The 25,519-nt window shown below is 41.7% G+C and overlaps 1 protein-coding gene across 12 annotated transcripts in view; it reads left to right on the top strand.

The window, feature by feature from the left end:
- The window catches only part of wnk1b (WNK lysine deficient protein kinase 1b), an 86,286-nt gene extending 61,321 nt beyond the window's left edge, over positions 1-24,965 (top strand). For 7 of the 12 annotated variants that reach the window (XM_027272315.1, XM_027272314.1, XM_027272308.1 and 4 more), the window contains 25 exons: positions 615-689; positions 3,174-3,452; positions 5,169-5,239; positions 5,374-5,527; positions 5,727-5,843; positions 6,131-6,241; positions 6,444-6,495; positions 6,694-6,834; positions 7,638-8,571; positions 8,663-8,979; positions 9,061-9,131; positions 9,413-9,469; positions 10,369-10,452; positions 10,559-10,592; positions 10,673-10,740; positions 11,115-11,408; positions 11,565-11,836; positions 12,229-12,304; positions 12,405-12,534; positions 13,551-13,748; positions 14,164-14,256; positions 16,928-16,969; positions 18,536-18,708; positions 19,326-19,382; positions 19,553-24,965. In XM_027272315.1, coding sequence (XP_027128116.1) covers positions 615-689; positions 3,174-3,452; positions 5,169-5,239; positions 5,374-5,527; positions 5,727-5,843; positions 6,131-6,241; positions 6,444-6,495; positions 6,694-6,834; positions 7,638-8,571; positions 8,663-8,979; positions 9,061-9,131; positions 9,413-9,469; positions 10,369-10,452; positions 10,559-10,592; positions 10,673-10,740; positions 11,115-11,408; positions 11,565-11,836; positions 12,229-12,304; positions 12,405-12,534; positions 13,551-13,748; positions 14,164-14,256; positions 16,928-16,969; positions 18,536-18,708; positions 19,326-19,382; positions 19,553-19,993 — 4,341 coding nt within the window. In that variant the 3' untranslated portion in view covers positions 19,994-24,965. Of the gene's footprint in view, positions 1-614; positions 690-3,173; positions 3,453-5,168; positions 5,240-5,373; positions 5,528-5,726; positions 5,844-6,130; positions 6,242-6,443; positions 6,496-6,693; positions 6,835-7,637; positions 8,572-8,662; positions 8,980-9,060; positions 9,132-9,412; positions 9,470-10,368; positions 10,453-10,558; positions 10,593-10,672; positions 10,741-11,114; positions 11,409-11,564; positions 11,837-12,228; positions 12,305-12,404; positions 12,535-13,334; positions 13,749-14,163; positions 14,257-16,927; positions 16,970-18,535; positions 18,709-19,325; positions 19,383-19,552 lie in introns of those variants that run through there. The other 5 variants (XM_027272310.1, XM_027272313.1, XM_027272311.1 and 2 more) reach the window with 5 other exon arrangements.
- The last annotated feature ends 554 nt before the right edge of the window (positions 24,966-25,519 follow it).

The raw sequence follows: 25,519 nt of genomic DNA, 5'->3' as shown, positions 1-25,519 counted from the left end.
CTCCCACGGAGCTGGCACTTTACCCTGCAGTAATACCGCAGGTTTTTCTTTTTTTTTTTGAAGAGCTGTGTTTGCCCCCAGCACAAACCGCAGCTATGAACTCATTGTACCCCTAAACTGATATGATTGAGCATGAAATTGGATGTTAATCAGAGATCAAATGCTTCTTGTCAGAAAAACATGGAATGTATTAAGCTTTATTATGTGAACTAGCAAAATAAACATAAATACACTCACTGTGTTTACATAACCTTCACATTTTAAAATGTCATTTTGTAACACATGGTTTACATCTCATTTTGGAACTTACAAACTTCACGGAAGTTGTTAAATTGGTTAACAACCAACCAGGAAATTACAATAAAGGGGATATTATATAAGTAAATTTAATGAGATAAATTTCCAGCGGGTATTTTCCATATAATTTTGGTTCCTCATAACTGGGATTTGATGTTATCCCGGTTATTATAAGCAGGACATGACTGGGAACTTTGCTAGCTCAAAAGTATCAAACCTAAAAAGGATATTGGTATGCATGTAAATGTTTACATTTATATACTGTAATTTTCTCTCATCTTTCCTCTCTCTGTCTCCCACTCTTTCCCTTTGTCCAGGTTGTTTCATCCAATCAGAGCATCACAGCAGTTCAGAGCCCCACACACACATCTCTGCCGCAGGCGTCTGTACAGGTACATTATATACCTGTAGCACTGTTAATGAAATACATTTATATGGAATGCAATACTTCATAACACATTTAAAATGCACACGAGCTGACACTGGTTCTTCAAAAACAGGTGCTAACTGCTTATACATATAGTAATTATGCATGCTCAAAGCCAATCTGAAAAACACTGACTCATTAGTTTTCGTTAATACGCCTCAGGGATAGTTTGAGTTCCAAACAACTCTGTGGTCATTTTGTTTCCCACGGTCTCCCTACTGCGTTCATAAATCAAAACACATATTGCATGTGGGGAGAAAAAAACTGACGCACATATACAGTACTTAGAAAACACTCAGAGGTCATTTGATTAGACGTTTCTCTGACTCTTCAATTCGACTCTCAGGCAGTTATTTAATTACTTACTTTAATTAAATATGTCACTCAGCCACTGAGTGAGTCATGTTGTCACTTCACATTCTTGGTCTGTGTGTTATAATCGCATGGTTTGCACGGCATGAAGTGCTACTTTTTTCACTATAAACTTTTTGTCAGCTCAGATTGTTGATTCTGTTTTTCTTTCCATTCTCTGTTGCATGCTGCCTGCATTGATCACTGGGTTTGTTTATGTGTATGTTTGGTCATGGATGTGTATGTTTAGTTTTCTGACCTCAGTCCGTCTCCCAGTATAGAACATCTTTTTCTTCTGTACCAAGCTGCTCAGCTAGCTTTGGTTAAGGTACCATTATATATGACAGTATGTGTGGATATGCTGTACGTATGTGCTTGTGTGTGTCAATCCTAATGTGAAGTGTGTTTGGATGTGTGCATCTTTGTAAGTAACTCTGTATCTGTGTGATTGGTTTGGTTGGTGAATCTGTTTGACATCCCTCTTGTTTTTGTGCCTTTTGGATACAGCTCTGTTTTTTGTTGATGCTTCTCATCAGTAAATCTCCTCTCACCATACATCCTACTAGCTCCTACTAAACATCTGATTAAAAGCATGAATCAGCACATTTTTTATTAATGAACAGTTAAATGTGAAAATAGGTGAAGAATAATAAAAAGGTGTGTAGTATCTATATTCAGACAAGTATACAGTATGGTATTGTGTTAAAGAAACAAAAGAAGTATTTATGTTGTTTAGATTCTTTTCCACCTAAAGATTTATAGGTAGGAAGTATTCTGTAAATTGATATGTCATCTGCAAAGTGAGAAATGCAGTTAAGCTTATGCTTAACTTTCTTGTCGGCTATTATTTTTACCTTTTAGATATGTGTTATTACATAAATATACCAACACTTACAGTGGGGTGTAGTTGAAGGTATCCTGCAGATTTTTTTCTGACCGTAGCACCATGAAGCAGTTTGTTTATTTATTTATTTATTTTGATGGATCCCAACTTTGCTTGTCTCATGCACACGGTAACGTGAGTGACAGTGATTGCTGTAATAATACACACACAGCAATGTGCCAACAACAGCAGGGAGAGAGACAGCTGCTAGTAAACGTTGATGAATACAATGTCGGTTTCAAATTTTTAAGAAAAATTGCCTTTTGCAAAAGTTTTGTGAGGATCACATCTTTCAAGGACAGACACCAAAAGTTAGTTTATGAGAAATTTCACAGGGCACCTTTAAATCACCACACCATGTGTTCAGCTTTAGTTTTTCTCTATCTGAAAAGTTCATTTAGACTATTTTACAAGTTTGTTATTTATTTTTTTTTTGGAATCAGTTTTTGCATATCTTTCATCCAGGGCCTCATAACTTTGAATCTAACATCTTCCACCTGCTTGCCACCCTAGTTAAGATGAAATTATTTGTGTATGCATTGTCTCTAAATCATGACTTTTTTGCCTCAACATAACTCCTTAAATCACTTTGTAAAGTCTTAGTGTGAGGAAACAATTATAGGTCTGTGTCTGCATTTTTACATATGGTGCTCGTCTACATAGCACAAAGAATCTGCTTGCTCTTCCACTACCACACACTACTGTACCTTGTCTGTAGAGCTCGAAGTTGTTTGTGGTTGCATGATCTTAGAATCGTGTGTGTTTTACACAGTCGTCCTGTCGCAGAGTTTGTCGTTTCATTTGAGTTGTTGTCACTAACAGGCTTGATTAATGTTCCAGTTGTCTTGCTCGGAAAGTTGTTTGAGGGTCTCAGAGTCAGACGTGTCAGTAATGGGTCAGTGAACTAAGAATGGTTCTTTATCTTGATGTCTTAATTTTAACGTGATTTATCACGACACAGACTCACCAGCTAATGTTCATCTTTTTCATCAGTGAAGTCAGTTAAACTAAAGACCAGCTTTAGCTCACTGTTCCATTACCAAGGGGATTGACGCACCACATCTGATCACTTACCGGGTTTATCTACTTCCTCGTCCTCCCTGTGATGTTGCTGCCTCCCTTTTCTCACTTTTTTACTCCCCCCTGTCCTCTGCTTCCTCTACCTTCTTCTTTCTTCCTTTTTTTTTTCTTTCTGGCCCTTCCTCCTCTCCTCAGCCCAGTGTAACTCCATCTACCGTTTCCTTGGTGACCCTGCCCTCTCCGTCACCATCCCTCCCTGTCACCATGCCGACAGTGGTCGTGGCGTCCCCTCCCTCTCCTCTGTCACTCTCTGTTGGGGTGGTGCCTACTATTATTTCTCCTCCTTCTCCTCCTCCTCCTTCTCCTCCTCCTCCACCTGTGCCCACACCTGCGCCTCTGCCACTGGCAGCCGTGGTGCCAATCATCAGTGTAGTCACCGCCCCGCCTGATACTCCCATGGAAGCCCGTCCCCAGGTACTGGACAGTCAAACCCACCAAGCGGATGTCTTGTCCTTGTTCACTGTGCTCACATTTTCTAAAGTTGAATGCCATAGGCTGTTGCTTGAAATCACTTTGTTGACCCTTGGATTTTTAACATTGTTTATGTGGTTCGAGATATGTATTTGTTAGGGAAGACAGGAGGGAAGCTTTCTAGAATGCATGTTCTGTACTGGGCCTAATGCAAGATCATTTTTGCAGTCTTATCTAAAACGTTCCTATTTTTTTCTGGGTGGTTTGCTCATACAAGCAATTCAAGTCGGATTCACCAGACTCTCATAACATAAGCGCATATGTAAGATTCACCTTTTCCTCCATGTGTGGGGAAAGTTTCCTTCACCAAAAAAAGTAGAATTTGAAGATGCAGAGCTTCAAATCCTGCTGTCATACATCAAATTCTGCCATTCCAGAGTGATATTAGAGGACCTGCCTTTCTGAAGCCAAGCAGTCCATGACTAATATGAGAGGCGGTATTGTTTCATGGAGGTATTAGATAAGAAAACATTATAGCCTACAGTAGGTGGTGTTCACAGTCAGACAGAAGATGATCCTGGACAGCCACGTTAATAAAGAGAGTGTTGGAGTTAGATTACTGAAATGTGAGTTTCTGTGCTGAAATATGCCAGTAAAAATTCAGTCTAAAAAGCCATGATAGTGATGATATTGCAAAGAGAATATCAATTTTGTATTGAGTTTGTTTTAGTTATATTTAATTTTTAGTCAAAGTATCATATTTGAACTACATTTTTGTTCAGAATAAGCCATTTTGATTCTTTAGTCAGGAGGACGGCAGACTATCTATACACAATACATGACCTGTCTGGACCACTCTCAAATTACTTGTTTGTAATACTTCCAGATATCAATGTATTCGTTTGAATGGTTCTTGCATGAGGCCCAATATTCTGCATACCCTGCAATAAGAGTTTGAATGGCAGCGATACTAGAGCTGCATTCTGAACATCAGTTGATGTCTCAAATCTTGGGTATTTGACACTTGTATGTGGTGCTTACAAATAAAGAGAGTCATCATGATACTGTTGATTTATTTATGTAGAATAACTAGTTTGGTGTTCTGTGTTGGATAACTTTCGTGGCTTGCCTACGAGTGGAGCATCACTGATACCGTATACCACAATCAAGGAGTTGTTGTTGGAGAGGTTTCTTTGGCTGTGTGTGTGGTTTCAAAGCAAGATTTAAAACAGCTGTGAAAGCTGCAACAGACAATTTTGATTGGTCCACAAATAAATGATGTCTAATTGAATCAATCAGTCACTGTATGCAGATTTTGTTTGGCCCAAGAGTTGCCTTAGTTGAACTCAGTTCTGACTTGGACCATGTTGTTTTTAAATCATGATTGAAAACTTTAATTAGGAGACGGGGTTGCATGTGTTATTGGAGATATCCTGTGCACGTAACGAATACAATTCAGTTTCTGTTCTTTTTTGTGGCAGTTCTTGCTTTGCTCCTTTTGTTCAATGCTCTAGTTATTTGGCCCAATTCTGATGTCTTCTGTCCTCATTACTCTTAAATCATGACCGTGCAATTTACTCAGTTTTCTTTCTTTCTTACTTTTGTGACACTTTGCTTATATTTTATGCTTTCCTGCTGACCCCTCATGTTTGGTGGTGACAGTGATCATATTGATTGTGTGTGTATGTGCTTTTTCACGTGTCTGTGTGTGTCTTTCAGTCTGCTTCTCAGTCTTCAGAGTTGTCCCAGTCCCAACTACAGCCACCTCAAGTTCTCTCATCTATAGAGAGGTAAAATGCACACACCAACACACACGCACACAGTTACTGAAGTGATGCCACATTCTTTAAACAAAATTAGTCAGTTTATATTTATGTCTTTTTATCTTATTAAATGTGCCCTCTATACCTCCTCTGTACCTCAGTGGCCACTCTGAGACTTCGGGTCTGAGCGACGGCAACGAGGGAGGAGGAGGAGGTCGCCATGAAGGTCGCTCCACCAAGCGACATCAGAGACGTTCAGTACGAAGTCGATCACGGCATGAGAAGCTCTCCAAGGCGAAACTCAATGTCCTCAATGTAATAGCACGCCCTCGAAATGAAGTCATAATTAAACAATAAATTCTCTTTTATGTTGTACCACTGTGGGTATTTATTGGTTGTTAAGGAGTTATGAGTTTCATTAAAAGTAATGAGAAACATCTAATCAAGATAATCATCTGTTTACTTTCTGTCTCCTTCTTTCTAATTGTATTTCCACATGTTTGTGTGCATCTAGATCTCCAACAGAGGAGACAGGGTAGCAGAGTGTCAGCTGGAGACCCACAACAGGAAGATGGTGACTTTCAGGTTTGACCTGGACGGAGACAACCCTGAGGAGATCGCCCAGATCATGGTACACACCATCTCTTCATTTTCTCCAACACTCTGATTCATCAACTCTCTCTGCAGCAATATGAACAGCTCTGTATAAAGGTTGGAATATGCTTCACAAGTGCCAGCATGTGTCATCCAAAACCACTGAAGTACATATAATTGCTGTGCTCTTGCCCTTTCATTGAGAGATTCATCACCAGGTTCCCACACAAGGGGGAAATTACACCTCTGTGCCAACGCTTGGAAAAGAAAGTATAAACCTGTCACATATTATACACATGTGTGTGTGTGTATGTCTGTGTCCAGGTCCAGAGCGAGTTTATTCTGGAGAGTGAGAGGGAGTCGTTCATTGAGCAGGTCAGAGAGGTGATAGAGAATGCTGATGAGAAGGGTCTGGAGAGAGACACAAACAGCCAGGTAAATAAAACACTGAGTCTGTCTGTCTTTCTTTCTTTCTTTCTTTCTTTCTTTCTTTCTTTCTTTCTTTCTTTCTTTCTTTCTTTCTTTCTTTCTTTTCAGATTTCCTTGTTTGTTAGTTTGGAGAGTTGCTGATGCATAGTTTACGTTGCTGGTGTGTCTAGTGCGTGTTTGCACATATTGTTGTCTTGTTGATCTACAGATGGCGGGTGATAAAGAGCAGCAGATTCCTGCTATATCTGTCCCCATGCCAGGTAATGATGAAAAATATAAAAAGCCTAACAATAACAACATCATTTTGAGTTCCTGTGGGACAACAGGGCAGCACCTATGTCCTCGAGCACAGGACTGAATTCCTACCAGATCTATAGACATTTTTTTTTTGCATCCACAAAGCTCTTATTCTCAGAGATTAATAAATATGTTGTGTATTGACATTCATCTCTTCCCAGACATCCCTCCCAGTGCAACCGCACAAGTGGTTCACTCAGCAGGTCGAAGGTTCATCGTCAGTCCTGTACCTGAAGCCAGGCTGAAGGAGCAAATGTTTCCCACCTCGCCTTCTCCTGCCCCTGCACCTCCTGTAGAAACAGGTCAGGCTTGTGTGTGTGACCTTTCAAGCTCAGCAAACAGTTCAGCTGTTTTCTTTTCCAAAAAGTATGATACAGCACTACACTAATGTTTCTTACCATGTTAGACTCCAGCATTAGAAGTTTGATAACATTTTGATTAAATATATTTTATCAAAAGGAAAGAAGTACAAAATAATTGTAATAGAAAAACAGGATTTTCCTTTTAATTTTAAACACACACAGATGCACACTAAATGACAGTACACTTTGCCACACGCACACACTTATCAGATTAAGCTGTAATGCTTTTAGAGGAAATTGCCCAAATGTTCTGTCCAAATGCAATAACCCACTGACGTTTATTGAAATTGATACCATTACCATGGTGGATAACTGGAATATAAAAAGCTGTATCTGATCTTCATTTGGATATTGTGGAATTTAAATATTATTCTATTTGAAAAATGTAAAAATACCTTTTGCATCATACTAGGCTGAAGGTAGCCACACTCATAAGTGGTTAACAATCCTCCCCTCTCCACACACTGAATATAACCTCGAATTACAGCTAAGTTACTGATGTAGCCGTCACAAGACAGCCTTCTTTGTAACCCAACGTTACATGGTATTTAAATCTATTCCAGACATCACAACAAGACTTTCATGTATACAATCAGTGTCAGTTCCCCTTTAACTACTGTACCTCCTGTTCTTGCACATATTACCTGTCCTATGTGGAAAATGAAACACAAGTCAGTGAAAACTAGTTAGGTCAAGGACTACAGGATGAACTGATTAAAAAAAGTGTTTCTTGTTTTTTCCAGTTCCCCCAGCTTCGGCTCCAGCTCCATCTCAGACTCCAGGTCAAGGTTTGACGTTGTCCCAGTCTGCTGGAGCAATCAGTTTGCAACAAGCCTTCTCTGAGCTCAGACAGAACCAGAATCAGTTTGATACTGGGCCCAGCACCGCCCCGGCTTCCATCCACTCCACCCATCCTCCTCTGCATCCTCTAGCAGCTTCTGTCCCCTCACAGGCTAGCACAGTCACTCCTACTGTGGATGCTACTGCTGGTCTTGTCCCTTCTAATATAATCCAGGCACAGGAGCAGGTCTTGGAGCCCTCTCTTCCTGCCCTTTCCACCTCCTCCACCCCCTCCTCTGTGCCCGCTGTCTGCCCTCCTTGTTCCTCCTCGCCTCCTCCTACTGTGGTGAATCAGTCCATCCTTCAGTCACAGGTACTTTCACAGCCAGGGATGCAGGCTGTGCCCCAACCTCAGGGACAGGTGCAGGTCCAGGGACAAGCACCAATTCAGCCCCAGGGTTTCATACCGCCTCCATCTCAAACTGTTTCTGCTGTCATTGCTACTTCAGTACCTTCCACTTTACCAACGGCGAGCATCCCCCCAACAATGCTCACCTCCCCTCCTCCCACTCAGACTGCTCCCAGTGTATCCTCCCCTCCCTCCTCCACTTTTACAGCCAGTGAAGTCTCCTCAGATCGCCAGTCAGTCTCTCCCACCACCTCCTCTACCCCTACCCTCTCCTCCACTGTCATCCCCACTACTGCCATCCCAGGCCCCCAGCTTGCTCCCTCTGCCGCCTCCCACCCCTCTCCCCCTCACTCCTCTTCCTCTGTTGTGGGGCTCCAACCAGTGACCACAAATGTTCCTTCGGTCCAACCAACTTTGGTCCACTCTCAGCCGCAGACAGCAGCCCTGCCTGGGCAGACGCACACACACTGTGGGGAATGCGATGCAAGGTAAGTGGTGGTTGATATTCAGCCTCTTTACTTTATTTACTTTTTACACCTGGATACCCACCTACATTTTTGTCATTGATATCTTTCTCAGGTGTGAGGGGTCCACTGAGTCCCAAGGCAAACCAGATGACATCCAAGCCCTGGAGAAGAAGCTGCGATCTCTCTTTATGGACCTGGGTGGAGGAGTTCCACCCACCCAGGGAGACATCTTAGCTGACCCTGCATCTGGAGGCTCAGCGGCAGGTACCTCATCCCCAATGGGCCCCTGCTCTACCTCCAGCACATCTGTTACCACACCTGGCTCCAGCCAGCCATCCAATCCCCCTCAGCCACCCTCCAGTCTAGCACTGGGGTCACCTGTTCCAATCCAGTGTCCGGGAACACCTATCTCCACCCCTACACAGATCGGTAGGTGGATGAATGTATTTCTGCTTATGTGTTTGTGTCGGCTAACCTTTGTTTTTAATAATGTTGCTTACTGATTTCCAGCATCTACAGTCATCCCTGCTTCATCCTTTGGCCAGACCACTCCATCCAAACCCACCTTATCCAGGGTACAGGTAAGTGATCCAGATTAGCTGTGGATGGCGTCATCACGTTTTTAGATCGAGTTAAACCATTTGTTGTTGTATTATTTATTAAATTCTGTCAAGCCCAGTTTTAGAAATTAAAGGAGTTCCAAGATGTTTCTACTCACTTTCTTTATAACTCATCTGGCATGTAAATTTCTTTTAACATTCTCCACAATGAGCATCATTCTTATAACCTCCTCTACAAATCTTTTTTCTCTCGTTTCTCCAACTCTGCCTTTTTCTCATCACCTCTCTGTCTCTGGGATTAGGCCAGTTCTCCTCCTTCAGAACTCCTGCCATCTTTCCCTGGACCTTGTCTAATACAGGTGTTTTTTTTTTTTGCTCATTTTTAGAGTTTCCAATGCAATGTAATGTTACTGAGCCTGTATTGCTTATGCTTGTGTGTAAATCAAGCTTCTGCTATGCAAAAAGACGTTGACTTTATAGTGAATTTTAAAAGCTAGCAAAATCATGAACCAATCCTACTTGAAAAGAAAAAGATTGCATTCTGAACAAGAGAAAACACATCAGAATAAATGACTCGACAAGGGGAAAGAATGTGACTTCAAATAGATGCATTCAGCTACCTAAAGGGCCTCTACTTTTGCAGACAGGCAGGCTGAATAACCAGGTACTTAAGGGCAGAAAGAACACTGAACTGACTTTAATTTCCAGACTGTTTTGTTGTGGCTGTGAATGCTGCCCTCCAAAAATAGACCTCCCATTTATCCACTGGAATAGCAAGATATGACTTGTAGCTCCTTTATAAAATCTGACCTGCCAAGTTGCAGACATTTACTTCTCATCCCTTATGTAACTCTCATGGGTGAGACTTGTCCTGTTTTATTAAGATTATCCTGCCGTAGTCAAAGCTCAGGCGGGATTCGATTTTGAATGATTTCTCTTTTTAATTGCAGCTAAAATGCCCAGGAGAATAAAATACCCTGTATGCCCTCTACATCGCCTAACCTGTGTTTGTGTGTGTGGTAGCACAGGAGAGAGCTCTGATTAGCTCCACTATTATGCCTTACATCAGACCAAACCTTTATGACAAAAATTTAAATGAGCTCATTTTGATTGAAATCATTGATTTAGACAAAAATTCATGCCTGCTGAATGTCGGTACGTGTGCTTTTGGCTGATCTGTGCTTTATTTGATCCAGTCATCTTCAGTCTGTGTGTTTGTGTTTGCTTATTTTTCTGCGTATATCATGTCTTTTTCCAGTCCCAGCAGCCTCTGGAGGACCTGGATGCTCAGTTGAGGAGAGCTCTGAGCCCAGAGACTGTTCCTGTCAGCACACACACACAGGTAAACGCATGTGTTTGGATATCGTCCTGTTAACTCATAATGTACAGGCTGTTCTAATTCAGTGACATTGTTCAACCTGTTTTTTCTCTCTCCGTGCTAATCCCAGGCTTCTCACAGTGGAATACCTTTAGTTGGACAAAGTATGTGTATTCATAAATCTTTTAATCTATATGTCTGCGTTTTGTCTGCCCGTATAATATTTGTAACGTCTGACTTTCAGTTCCCTTCTCTCTGGAAGAAGAAGCTGTGTCCTCTCCTGGTGCTGGAATTAAATTGGGAAGATTTCAGGTAAGATTTACCTCACGCATTTTCTTCACCATGGTAGACATATTTATATGTTCTTATAAACTTTTCTTACAGGTTGTGAACACATCTAGACTGTTTCTCTGTATATTTAAAATTGTTTAAGAATATCTTACAGGAGTAGCCTGAGAGTCTGTTCAGTAATATATTGGAAAAAGCTGGAAATGGATCTGTTTACACTATTTTACACATGTCCTTCCTTCAGGATATTAGTGTTCAGGCAGCTTCCTAACAATAAACCCTTCTACCCAAGAAAGCAGATCTGTTGTGTCAAATGATTTTAGTGAGGAAGAAAAAACGTGTTGAACAGTTTAAGACTCACGGCTAAGTAATGCTGTATTTCTCTTCTCACTGATAAGGTCTCACCAGCTGCTGAGGAGCCTACTGTCAACCACCCGGCCTGCACTGAATCATCCTCCACCACCTCGTCGTCCTCCTCGTCTTCTTCCTCCTCGTCCTCCTCCAGCCTCTCCAGCCCAGAGAATACACTGCACAAGGACTCCTCGTCTCCACTGAGAGACGGAGGAGGAGGACAAGGAGGAGATGTTGTAGATGGGCTCCCCAAAAGGACTCTGGGAGGGTCTCACCACCCCTCCCCCTTCACTTCACCCTGCCCCTCTCCTAAGCCCACCACTACCATCGGACGCTTCCAGGTATTTCCTGTTTTTGATCTTGTGGTGAAATGAGTCAGGGGTTTCTTTGCTACAGGCACTGCACAGACTGAAAAACAACCAGAAGCTTTTCTCTTTTGTTGGTCCCACCTTCGATTCACATATTATTTCATCCAGTATTTTACTCTTTTATATCAGGTTACCACCAACCCAGAGGCCCGTGTTGGTAGGTTCTCAGTAAGTCGCGCCCAGGAGCAGAGCCTCGAGTCCAGGCAGGCCCCCCCACCCGCTGCCCAGGCTTCCAACGGACCCAGTGATCCTGGGCAGTTTTTGAGTCCAGACTCCATTCATAAAACCTCACTGCCAAGTCTAAACAACAACTCCTTCAATAACTCCTACATCAGCAGTGACAACGACTCTGAATTTGAGGATGAAGACTTCAAGCGGGAAGTTAGCCGCCTCAGAGAAAAGTAAGTTATCTCTTCTTCTCTTCTCAAAAAAGAAAACAGAAACGACACTTCTGTTGCCCTATCAAGACTTTTTTGTTATTGAGGTTAACTGCTTTAAAGAAAACTAGACTTTGCTCTCGAATGTCTTCCTCCCTCTGTGCCCCCAAAAATAGTCTGCTGTGCTCTGCTTCTCTTTTCTCCTCTTCCTCTTTCCTCACCCTCTAGATTGAGGTCAAGAACTCACTTTCCTTCATAACTTCTTTCTCTTCTTCTTTTCTCTTTTCTTGAAAAGGGATGTTCAGAACTTCCTCGAAAACCAGTCTCACCTCCTCTCCCTATTTGCTTCCTCCCCTCATTGTCACTTTCGCTTTTGCCTGTTCCTCTTATTCTTGGTTTCTTCTCTCCACCACCAGACACATGCGTGAGATTCAGGCCCTCCACTCCCGCCAGAAGGACGAAATAGACAGTCTCTTTACCAAACTCGGGAAGGTAACCCACCTTGCTTACAATCAGTGCAGACACTATAAATGTCACATTACATACAGTATGCAGCAAGCAACCATTCTTTTCTCTCTGCGTCTCCGTGTAGGTTCCTCCAGCCGCAGTGCTCCCGCCAGTTATAACCTTGACTGGCAGGAGAAGACGACCAACCAAAAGCAAATCCTCCAAATCGTCCAGAACCAGCTCTACACACGGCAGCAAGAGTCCGTTACAGCCAGGTAGGCTCTTGTTTAAACCTTTATTATTAAAAGGTTGCTTCACCTAAAGACAAAAATCATTTCTTACTTCTAGTTGCAACTAGCCACAGTGCAGGATCTGAGATCTCTCCCTCCACCATGACACAATGGTGGAAATAGGCCAGCAACCCACAGTGATTGAACAGCCTTCATTGTAAATACCTTCTACCAAAGAAATGGTCACCATGAACAGTGATGAACAGTTTAATCAATAACTATCAGATAGCTTTCAGACATTGATGGTTCAAAGACAATGAATCCTAATGAGTTCCATGACTTTTCATCCAGCACCAACATGAGGTTTATTTTTTTTGTTTTCATGGATGGATTGCCATGAAATTAGTTTGTCAGACATTCATATCCCCCTGAGGATGAATTGTAACCGCTTATGTGATTTCCTTTTAATCTAGTGCCATCTTCAAGTCAAGTATTTCATTTGTCCATTACTTATAGCTTCTAGCTGCTAGCACGGATGTTTAGATATTTTTTGAATGTTGTGAGCAACACAAATAAAATTTCATTCACCTCACCAAAGCTTGATCAAATGAAACTAAAGATACCATCATATTCTTTTGTAATGTGGTTGAATTGGCCATTTCACCTTGCACCTCTGAACAGTACCAATCAAAATTTCCATCTTGATCCACTACACTGCAGAATGACCAAAAACTTTTACCCTAACGTTACACCGTCTTTGTTTGTATGCATTTGTGTGCACATATGTGTGTGTGTGTGTGTGTGTTTATCTGCTTGGTTACACGTGCATGTGGGCGCTGGAGCAGGCTCAGAGCCTGAACATTTCTGACTGCTTTCCCTGTCTGTCTTTCTTTGTGTGGTTGTGTGGTTGTTTATGTGAATGTCTGGGGGGTGACGGGTGTCTAATTTGTCCATTATCTTTGTGTGTGTGTGTGTGTGTGTATGTTTGCGTGTGTCTCTGGTCCCTGTGGTGCGTCATTCCTGCCCTGTCCTCTCCTGCCTATGCCTTGTGCTATCTCCAGGCAGCACTTTATCCGCCCAGAGCGTCCCCACCATGTACCCCGGCCAGCTGGCTCTGTTAGCCCCAGGAGGATTACCCGATTCGGCCAGCAGTACTCTGCTCCAACCACTCAAACCCTCTCCCTCCAGCAACAACCTGTGTTCGGCCTACACCAGCGAAGGGGCACTCTCTGTGCCCAGCCTGTGTGCTCCCACCCCAGGTAGGCATGTGGCTGTGAATCCTAGTCTGCAGCAGATCTCACAAGCTTCCCCCACAACATCAGAAATACTTTGCATACAGACAAACACAAATGCATGCAGGTGGTTTGTCTTCTCTCCCCCACAAAAAGTCACCACTCACATCTTTTTCTGTCTTTCTCTATCTGTGTCTCTCTGTGTGATGGCTAACTGTTACATTCTTCCTGTCTATTCCTCCACCTGTCTCTTTCCTCTCTTCTCACCTGTACATTTTCTGTCTCTCTTTTGTCATCTTGTTTTTCTCTGTTGTTGTTCTCTACTCTGATCTTCTTCACCTCTTCCTTTCTGTACACCTCCCTTTCCCTTCTCTACACTCTCCTTTTCTGTTTCCTTATCTCTTCTCTCTCCTCCTTTTCTTTCCCTCCTTCCTCTCTTCAGGCTGTGTAAAGTTCAGCTGGGGTTCGGAGCGTTTGGCCTTCAAGCCTGGCGGCAGGAGGACGCGCTTTCTGAGTACGCCCTGCTTGGCTCTTTGTGTGTAACGCTTTATTTCTTTGCACTTCTCTTTTTACCCGTCGTCCTTACTTACTTTTGTTCTTATTGTTTTACTCCTATATCTGTCAAGTCACGGTCGTCCTGTCTTCCCGTGGGTTTCCTTCTTTGATGGAGGAAGACCCTCTGCTTCTGATATCACCAGTGTCCTGCAGGAAACTGGTGTCTCCAAAAAAGTCAGCTTTTCACGCATTAGTAGAAAAACATTTATTTACCCAGGCGAAATCGACTGATCATGCAGGCTTATACTTTCACATTTTTTTACACCGTTCTCACTGCAGTTTTTGGGGTCTAAGTAATTTCCTTCAAACTAAATAACTAGCTTAAATTAGGGCCTTTTAACCTAGGTTTGCAGCCTTACGCAGAAAATTAGTACAATGACAAATACAGTCTTTCTTACATCCCATGGCATCATCTTCTCCCCACTCTTAGTCGTTCTCTTAATATTCTTTCTTTCTTTTCTTTGAAATAGTCTTCCTTGACAATCACGTCATCTCTTAATTTCACATTCAAGCTTCTTTGAATAACAGCATTGTCTAAAATAAAGGAATCATCATATCTGATAGACCAGACACAGAAAAAAATCCATGTGAAATGTACCTGCCAAAACACAAATCAGCAACCAGCGACACTGGTGACAGAGAACAGAGTTTCACTTGTCAGTCCTGGTTGATTTAGCGACACCCAGGGTCACTGGTCCATCTTGTTCCATTACTCTCATGTACAGATTTAAAAGTGGTCAGATTTATTTCTAATGTAATTTCTAAATATTCTGACTGTTGCTACAAAATGAAATAGTGTTTGGTTTCATGAAAATCTCAAGGATTATAACTTGGAAATGATTAGAAATGATTGCATGAACACAAGCTAGGTCCCTGGAAAAGTAAGTGGGTGAAGAGATACTTCGTAACAGCAGCTAAAACGGCTGTAGCTTTCATTGTAGCCATTCAGCTAATGCTCCAACCTGTTAACAGTCAAATAAGCTTCAAATCAAGTTCAAAGTTGCATTGCTACTTAAGCAGGCAGCAGCATTATGCATAAAAGAATCCAGCCAATTTTAGAAGTTAGAGATAGATAATACAGTTTTGCTTCTGCGTCGGTCTGCAAATCCTGGCTGCCTCCGTTTCTAATCTTTGCCTCTGTGAAAACAAGCAGACTAACAAGGAGAGACAAGTTGAGACCTGATGACTTGAGATTTTTTGCCATACAGTTTTGTTTTTTAATAGGAAATGTATTTTTTTCTTTTAATTAAACCTGAATAATTCATAATTCATTTAAGCACAGTTCTGTTCAAATACTGTGCATCAGTCTCTGTGTATTTATATTTTTCGTGATTAAGAAATGATTTCTCAAATCATATTACAATCATAATATGTAGCATTGGTTAAATGTGATGTGCTTGATGGAAGGGATGTTTATGAATGCTTCTGAACCCTCTGCAGCTCAAACCCTTTCTCTCCCTTCCTTACTTCTTTCGTCACTCCCTTTCCTCGCCCCCCTTCTCTCTCTCTCTCTCTCTCTCTCTCTCTCTCTCTCTCTCTCTCTCTCTCTCTCTCTCTCTCCCGTCTCCGCTCGCTCTCTCTTCTCTCTCTCTCTCTATCTATCTATCTATCTATCTATCTATCTATCTATCTATCTATCTATCTATCTATCTATCTATCTATCTAATCTATCGATCTATCTATTATCTATCTATCTATCTATCTATCTATCTATCTATCTATCTATCATCTATCTATCTATCTATCTATCTCTATCTCTCACCTCACCTCACCTGTTCCCTTATTACTGCACAGCCAGGAGGGGAGAGAGACAGACCTGGGTCTTACTGATCATAATTTATTGTTTATAAACAAGTAGCTCAAAAAGAAACAGATGTAACATTGGCATGAATGTTGCATATTTGTGATATATAGATTGAATTGAAGATTGAATTGCCATTCTGCCGCTAACCAAATCAGAAATGTGCGCAGCGGCTGGGAGTTCTGGAAAAAAAGTATTGTTATAGATATGAATCCTAATTTGGACCCAGTTCTGGTGCAACCCTGTGAGCTGTAGAGAGGACTCAGAACCAGGGGTTGGTTACCCAAAAGCATCTTTGAAACACAGTACACAGGCAAGACTTGAGACCTGAGGCAGTGTACAGGGACTTCACTGGGAGATTAGTTCACTAAACACAATGAGTATCTTCAAGAGCTTTGGTTACTAAGTGTTTATATTCCAGTATTGACTGGTGCGTTGCTACTACACTAACTGTCAACCAAGTGTGCTTAAAGTCGGTGTCTGCACTTCCTTAGAAGGTTGCCTACAAGTATCTTCAAGCATCTTTACTCAGTTGTTCGTGTGTATAAAGATCATCTGTGGTCAGCCTTTCTCACAGTGCAGAATACAGAACACACACCAAAAGACTGCACATGAATTCTTAACATCCCCGTCTAATGTCACTCTCCAGGGTTTTCATCCCAGTGTACTGTGTGACAAGTACTGATCAGTGTTAAGATGTTGTTGGGCAACTCAACCCCAAAGTGTTGTTCAGTGACTGCTTCACGTTGAAACAATCGTAGATGCGTTGTGTTTGGTTGTCGGGTGTTGTGGGCGGGGTTTAACTCTGACTCTCTCCCAATCCTCCAATTGTTGTCTTCCGGCCGCACAGGGAAGATGGTGAAAAAAGTCTGCCCCTGCAACCAGCTCTGTAGTAACTATCTCTCTTTTTGGTCTTCCGTCCCTCCATCCATCGCCTCCTCCATCCCCGCACTTGCTCTTCCAAGCCTTCCTCTTGCTCTCGAATGTCCTTTTAGATTTAAACTCTGACAGATTTGAGGGTCAGTTCACTTCAGTTGTTTCACCCCAGGTGCCTCACAGAAATGTCGTATGTTCGGGTTTGACATTTCAAAAATCAAAAACATCCAATTTGAGGACTGAAATGACTGAACTGACCTGCCATCAGAGATTCAAACTGACAGTGCATGCACCCACAAGCACACACACAACGCTAACACAGCTATTAGCCACTCTGCCCCTCCTCCCTTTCCTCTCCTCCCTCGTCATGGCTCTTGGTCTTGACTACATTGCCCAGAATCCCATGCTGCTGCAGTCAGTCATGACTCAGCGTCTCCTCATCCTTATTTTCCTCCATTTTATTTAGCATGACATGACAATTTTGGTCAGACCAACTGTATTAGTTTTTACCGGCTAATCCCTGCATATTATGTCTTTCCTTGTGTAATGTCTGCTCTGAACAGATTAATATCTCATAGCCAAGATCATTTTGTCAGCAAGGCTTTGGGGGTAGAAATCCACCACATCCTTGTAACATAACTGTAGTCTTGATTTAAGGTATAGTAAATGAATGATTATAAACACGGATATTCTCTTTCACCAGCCTGAATGATGTATTAAAATTATAATTTTTTTGAGAAACACATGCACAGTGTCAGGGCTGTGTCTGCAATACTGGAGGTCCAGTTTTAATTGAAGTGAAACCTTTTATTCTGAAATTCTGTGTCAATATCTGAACCAGCTGAGGGTAAAGCAAACTTATGACTGATGGCTTATTTAGCTTCCTCTTGGCTTAGTAGAAATACGAAGAAGTGCAGCCTCAGAACATGTCACAATTAAGGTATCATGTTCTGGTTTATGTTAACTAGAACAGAACTGCACTTACATGCAGACATCATGGCAAGTTTGCAGTGTGTGATTTATTTTCCTGCAGTGAATTTGTTCTGATGAGTTTGATGTTCAGGGCTGGCTCAAAGCAAAACTACCTGCTGATATGGAGCTTGAGTGCCATCTAATGGTAAAGGAAAAACAAACAAAATGGGATCAGAGGCAGAGTACCAACAGCAGGACCGGCTCACCACTGCTTCTTTCGTGTTGGAGCATCTTGTTAATGCTGCTGGGCATGTCACCTAGATTGACAGTATATGATATATTCTGAAACAGCCTCAGTATTTGTCATATTTGTTGACAAAAAATGCCCATTTTCTGTCTTAAAATGTGTCTCTAGCATCATAGTTTTCTCCGGTTCCCATCTTTCATTATTATTTCCATCATTACAACTAAACAGTATTATTCTATGACCATGTCGACTCTAAAACTCCGCCCCGGCCAGCCTCTGTCACCATGTAACGGCCCTTTCAATGGTCAAGCCAGGAAATGCATTCTCATTCATTTAGATAACATCAATTATCTTCTAGTTTGCGCAATATCTCACATCTTTTGCTATTGTCCTCTCTCTCTCTCTCTCTGCCTTCTTTCACAGGGACTAACAGCACCAATGCAGTGAGCGGTTCAGGTGGTTTGGGTCAGAGCCAGGGAGGTTCTCAGTGTCTGCCCCCCAACATGTCAGCCCCCCACCAGAGGAAAGGAACGTTCACCGATGACCTTCATAAACTGGTGGACAACTGGGCCAGGGATGCCATGAACCTCTCACAGGTTTACCACTGTTTTTTGATTTATGCAACTACAGCAGACATTGTTTTGACATAGAAAATGTTCCTTTAGCGGTTTGTGTGTTTTAGTTTACCAGACAAGAAGACCGATAGAGGAAAGAATCTGAACTCTAAATGGTAGTTTGTTAAAAGCCAAAGTGGCTGGGAGAGTAAACAGACCTCAGCCAAAACCTACTGGCATTTGGCTGATGATACGTTTCTCCTGTATGCATTTGGCACTTAAAGTGTTTGTATGGATCAAAACATCCGTTAAGTACAGAGGGAGGGAATACAAGTTAGTCTTGAGAAAATTTCAGTTTAATTAGTTGATCAAATATTCCAAAGTTTTAAGGGCAAGGACAGAAAACTAACTTTATTATAATAAGTCTCTGAGAACATCCATTAGTAGATAAAGCTGAACAGTGTACATTGTCCCATGCTACTTTTAAGATATGAAGAATGTTGTTAAAATTAGGACTTTGAACTTTCCTGCAGTGCCATTTCTTTGCCTCCATGTATCGATCCCTGAGGTTTAGGAATTAACTCTTTGTGTGTGATTAATGTTTGTGCTTGATATTGTACTGTAGAGATCAACTGAACTAAATATTAAACCTTTTTCAGGGGAAGAGGAGTGCCAAACAGCTGCAGCAGGCCCCAGCACAGGGACACAGCTACGAGGTCAGTTTAAAATGGCACTGCATCACATGGCGGATTAGCTGCTGTGACCTTCACATTCACAATAAGTACAGCAGACACAAAGCAGCTTCATTACATGCAAAAAGACAAAAGTCAAGTGTTAGCATGAGTAAACTTTTGTCTTTCTTCATTTAAAATATGCACCTCTCCAGGTTATCCAGTCAGCCAGTCTGGGCAGGAAGTACTCTGCTCCCAGCCAGCTGTGTACCAGCAGCATTGGAGGTTCAGCCCACCTCCCGACAAACCCCACCACCGCTACCTCTCTGGCCACCCGCAAGGGTTCCCTGTGCCACTCCCCTGCCTCCTCCACTCCACCTCAACCCCAGCCTCCCCAGTTCATTCACTACGCCCCCACCGCCGCCTACAGCGCGCAATGGTCTGGTCCGGCTCACGGCCTGTCAACCCCACACCAGGCTCCAGCACAGCCTGGGCCTCTACTTGTCAGCACTTCCCAGCCCCTGGGCCCCTATCCCGCTACGGTTGGTGGACAGGGCCAGATTCCCGGGCAGGGACCGCTCCAGGCTTTCCATCTGACCAACACTCTGCAGAAGTCAGTCAGCAACCCAGGAGGACCCAACCTGAGGACCACGTAGGGCTGGGGGTGAGGGCTGGTTTGAATTACGGCCCGACTGGACTGGACCGGAGTGTAATGCGCTTGATTGGCCGGAGAGGATGGAAGAACCAGAGTCTGGAGAGCGAGGAGTTTGACAAGACAGAAGCTGACCTGTTCAAGAGTAGAAAAGAAAAGCAGGAAGTGAGGAGGAGAGAAGGAATCAGGAATAGCGATGTGGCCAAACTCCACAGTTTTCATGACGCATCTTGCTGTCGCAGACACAAATGCAGTCACACAATCTCCCTTTCTGCAGTGTTTGACTGTGTTTGATTTGTGACAGCCAGCCAAATGCTCAAGGATAAAGGAAAAGACTCCTGTGTGTGCAATGTTAAAAGGCCAAAGAGGTTTCGACAGGGTGCAGGACTGGTGTTAATAACAGCTTGTTGTTGTTGTTGTGAGGTATTGTGTATAGGCACGTGTAGCTCGATGACACTTGTTCCATTTCATGCTCTAAATTGAGTGAACAAGTCTTTACAAGGCTGGTCACACCATCACCGTCATGAGATGGTGGAGGGAAGATGTTGGATCAGGTTGAGAAATGTGATGGCTAACTGTAGTCCTTGTGTCCACAAAAAAAAGATGTAACCGGCAGAGGGGATTATGGCTGGCCTTCACATTAAATGAAACACTTTATGAAGTTAAGCAGTGACAGCATCATTTTCCATCCCTTAGATTCATGCATCCGAGGAAGGCTGCTCATAGCAGCAGACAAAGGCCTTGAGAGCAGAATGGAGAGATATTTAAAACATCTTCAGTTCAGGGAGTGTTTTTTTCTTCAGTGTTTAGAATTTGGACATTTTATTTAACCATTAAAAGCACAAAAAAACAAATCCAAAACAAATCAAACGCACATTGAGAATTCGAAAGCCTGAAGCCGAGCTGACCTCGAGCCTGGTTTTAGAGTAGTCCAGCACTTGACCTGTCAGCTTGAGAGGAAATCGTGACAGCCGCTCCACTTGTTACCTTCTGTGTCTTGTTCCTCCCTTGTTTGTTTGTCCATCATCCAAACAGATGGAGAAGATAAAGTAGATGAAGAGCAGCAGGAGAGTGTTTGCGTTAAATAACGGTCAAACACCTCATCTGTTTCATGTTCCACTGCTTACTTCCGGGAACATAACTGGCTGCGTGTACCATCGCTAAAGTACTGGATGGACATGACAGATGCTTCTGCGCACCGAACGCCTCTTCACCGTCACGACTCCACCTCTTCCTCCATCCCTCTCTCTCCGCCTCTGTTTTGCCATTTAAAGCAATAACAGCAGAAACCTTTTAGAAAAGAAAAGCCCAAACATGAGAGAACTCAGCGTGAAAAAGTGGCCTTGTTATCATAATAATAGAGTTCCTGTACAGTTTGTGTCTGTTTATTTTTTAGAATGTCAGCTATGATGATTCCATTTTGTCGTTTTATTTTGTTTTGTTAGGTTTGTTTTGCTTGCTGCCCCCGAGCTAGCAATCTCACACAATGCATGGGACATTCATATGAACACACACACACACACACATCTGCATACACACACACACACCGTCATGCACAAGACTCATGTAAATACAAACACATTGTTGGAGGCATAGCAGCCATTTAACAGACATAGATTCACAGACTAATGCCTCAGTTCTCATTGTCATCATTAGATTGATTTCAACATTTGTGTTGAAATGATCGCAATGTACATTATTGTCATGATTATTGTTGTTAATGATTATTATTCTATTTAAAAAGAAACAAAAAACAAGAACGTGTTCTGTCAATGGACCTGTTATACGCGCACATCGGTGTACGATGTGGAAACACTGTGATTATTGTTGTTTATTATTAGCAAATGTTGTTGGACAACATTAGTTTTAGGGTGAAACGTCACAAATTAAAAAAAGAAAAAAAAGCATACATAGAATGGCTTTGGGGTCCTTTCGCTTTCAATTCACTGCTTTTCAGCAAATGGATTCTCATTGAATTGATTGAAAAATCCCTCTCCTCAATAATCGTCCTTACATCCAGTTACCGAGGACACGATCCAAAACCGATGCCTTACCGACAACAAATCAACTGCGGTTTCAGTTCATCTTCAGAGCTGATTGAATTGAAAGTCGAAACTGACCTCCGAGCCCGATTATAAAGACAAACCGGGGTGAACGGCAGGATAGTTGATATTTAGATAATAAAGTAATGCTAGCTATTTTTTTTCTTAATACAGTACTTATATATCAGACACTTTAAATAGCCCTCCTCTTCCCTTACTCCCCTGGTTTTGTTAGATGAATGTGAATGTATAAACCAATGGTGTCCATTTTAATGTACTTGAAAAAAAAAAAAAGTATGTCTTTTAATTTCTGCTTTCTTTCGCTTCTCCCGACCCCCCACCCCTCCTAGAGCCTCCAGGTAAATACTGGTGGTACTTACTAGTGCCTTGCATCCTTCCTGTTGCTTGTTTCGTTTGGGGAGGGGTTGGGTTAAAGTAAGCACACTTAACAACATGTGTGGAGAGTTTTGGGGTGTCACTTTGAAGACAGTGGTGATGATTTTGACCTGGTGTTAGTGGAGCAGGCATTCAATAGATGAAAATATAAAGGAGATGCAGTAATGTTGTTAGCTCTTACTGCGTGTGCTACAGCTGGTTTGTGGTTAATTCTCTTTGATTTCAACTAATTGAAAGTGTGTTTTCCCCCAAATAGGCAAGAATGGCTCCCCGTGAATGACAAAACAGAAAATCATAACTGTTAACCATATAACTTTGCTCTTTGAATTGACTGTGTCTAAAGCCCGGTTACACCACCAACGTGATAAAAGATTGAGAGAATGTGAGAGTTTATCAGTGCCATTTTTTTCAGGGTTTAAAATGTAGATATTGGGAAGAAAAGAAAAAAAAACGGGTGGCAATATTTTTTCAGTTAAGGAGGAAGTTGTTGAAGATTGTATTTGAAGCTTGGACCACTCTGTACTTTAAAGGCACTGGGCCAGGTGCAGGATACAGTCAGCTTAGGACGCATTGGTACAATGAAACTAAAGTTACTTTGTTTTAGTGTTGAAGTATCTCTAGTGTTATATAGACTTATGTTTTTACCAAAACTAATGATACTGTGGCCTCTGGATTAAGAAACTAAGTCTCCTGCCCTGGTTTTGAGCACAATTGTATTATTATTCAGTGAATAGTGAGTGCAGAGAAACAGTGTTTTGTTTCACAAATTTTACTATATGAGGCACATTTACTATAAACTTCACTTAGATTTGCAGTGAAATTGCTACAAAATGGTGAAAGGCCATCCTCAATCTGAGCGGCATGAATACAGAAGACATGATCACAAACCCGATTAGAATATTTACCACACAGAGTTTAGAGTTTGACACTCGACAACTCAGCTAATCAGCTTTATCAGGACTGTGTGGGTGTGTGGTTTGAATCAGATTTGATTGGCAGAGCCAAAAAAAAAACCCCATCAACTGTCATTAGATGCTGATTCAAATGTTGCTGAACCCTGACTGGTGCACAAACGTTTCTTTTTCCATCTGAGCCCTGCTCACTTTAAACCAATGAGAAGAGAACGTGTCCAGACCTTTGGCACAACATTTTTTTTTATATAGGTTCCCATCACTCATAATAAGAAACTGAGACTTTAAGTGTTAAGAGCAGCATAATAACCCATTATTATCCAATTTCTACCCCACTTGAAAAGATGTCTGCTATAGAATTGCTGCTATTGGGCAAAAAAAGCATGTGTGCAAAAGGTATGAATACTGTCTCATCCACTTCTCTTCCCACTGTGTGTCTGCACCATCAGGGTTTAACAGGTTTGAATCACAGAAATAAATTTATATATATTTATACCAAAAATTAAGAAAAACATTAAACATTATGAAGGCATCACAGTGCTAGAGGTGGTGTTGGTGGTGGTGATGATGATTGTACTGGTGGTGATGACGGTGGTTAAAGTGATAGTGATACTGGCGGTTTTAGATTCAACGCCTTTGACACCCTATCCTTTTTTTTCTCTTTTCATTTGTGTGTGCAAATGAAACATATCTGGTACAAACTTTGACATTCACTTATCATCTGTTTTGTTTTGTTTTGTGTTGCTGGGAATGGGTGTTCTGGATTCACATAAAAACATGAAATGGTTACTTTGTAAACTTCGAAGAAAAGAAGAAAAAAAAAACATCGCTTATGCCTGTTTTTTGGGGGGATATTTTCCATTTCTCCTGAATAATAATGCAACATTTTTACTACTAGGCAAGTTTGGTTGAAGCTGTGAATAATCATTGAGCCACTTTGCTTTTAATTCTGGTTATAAGAATTCTGTCGATGATGATCTGTTATAAGAAGTCAAACCTTTAATGATGCCACCAACTCTGTGCCATTTGACGTGTTGTCAGTGGAATGGAAACATCAGAGGTAAACAATTAAAAAAACTGAGTGTATTTACCTGATTTTACTCACTGGAGCTGGTTTGGTTGCCAGGCGACATCCTGGATTTTCACTTTGCGAATGCTCGAGCCTCAAATGATTTCCACAGTAGAAGTTTGATGATACTTTGCTGTGTCTCTACCACATAATGACTATGAAAAGAATGCCTACAGCAATGCAATATTATTTAAGGTTACAGTATGCTGTCAAGCTCTGAGGTTACAGTTGAGTTTGATAGTTACACCCCCACTGGAGGACTTTTTAAAGCTAAAGAGTTAAACTTCGGTGGGTGCAATTCTTGTGAAGTTGTTTTAGGGTGTTTTAGTGGAGGGCTCTTACTGTGAAAGGCTTTGAGAGTTATCCAGTGTGGGCACTCTTATTGTGAAGTTTCCTGAAGTTAAAGTGGAAAGTAGGCTTCTTTTTTTTTCTGGTGACACACATACAGTGTAGCAATAGTTGTTTTTAACTCACTTGCATTAGATTAAGTTTTTGCCTGTTCGGGACTTGCTAAGCTTTTATGCGTTTTACTGTAGAAGTGCCCACACAGTGCACACAAAAAAAAAAAAATCAGCTGATCCACACACACACACACACACACACACACACACACAGATTAATTTAGCGCATCTTCTTGCTTTTTCACGTAGCTCGCTCCTGTGGAATGATGCCGAGTCTCGAGCACAGCAACAGTTTCTTCTACAGGCTGTTACTGAACATGTTGATTTTGTTACCGGTCTCTCTGATGCTCTCATGTTTAATTTTTTTATTTTTATTTCTCACCTGTTTTTATCAGCTGTTTTAATGTCTCTTGCGGCACCTAACTAAAATCAGTGGTTTCATTTTTCTGTATCGTGTTTGACATTGTACAAAGTGGTTGGATTAAAAAAGAAAAAACACACACACATGGATGAATGAGAGAGAAAAAAACAACAAAAAAATACATGTAGGGAGTCATCGGCAGCCTTTAAAGGTATGTTTTGCACTAAGTATAGAGTGTTCAAGCTTCATATTAAAAAAAACGTTGCGCTTTGCGCTACAATACAATGAAATTTGTTACTTTATTTGTAAAAACTTAATAAATAAAAGTTGTTTAAATGAACTGAGTGACT

This window comes from Larimichthys crocea, chromosome XX, assembly GCF_000972845.2.
Source record: "Larimichthys crocea isolate SSNF chromosome XX, L_crocea_2.0, whole genome shotgun sequence".
Classification (NCBI taxonomy): Eukaryota; Metazoa; Chordata; class Actinopteri; family Sciaenidae; genus Larimichthys; species Larimichthys crocea.
Note: the sequence above shows the minus strand (reverse complement) of the source record. Positions and strands in the feature narration are given on the sequence as shown.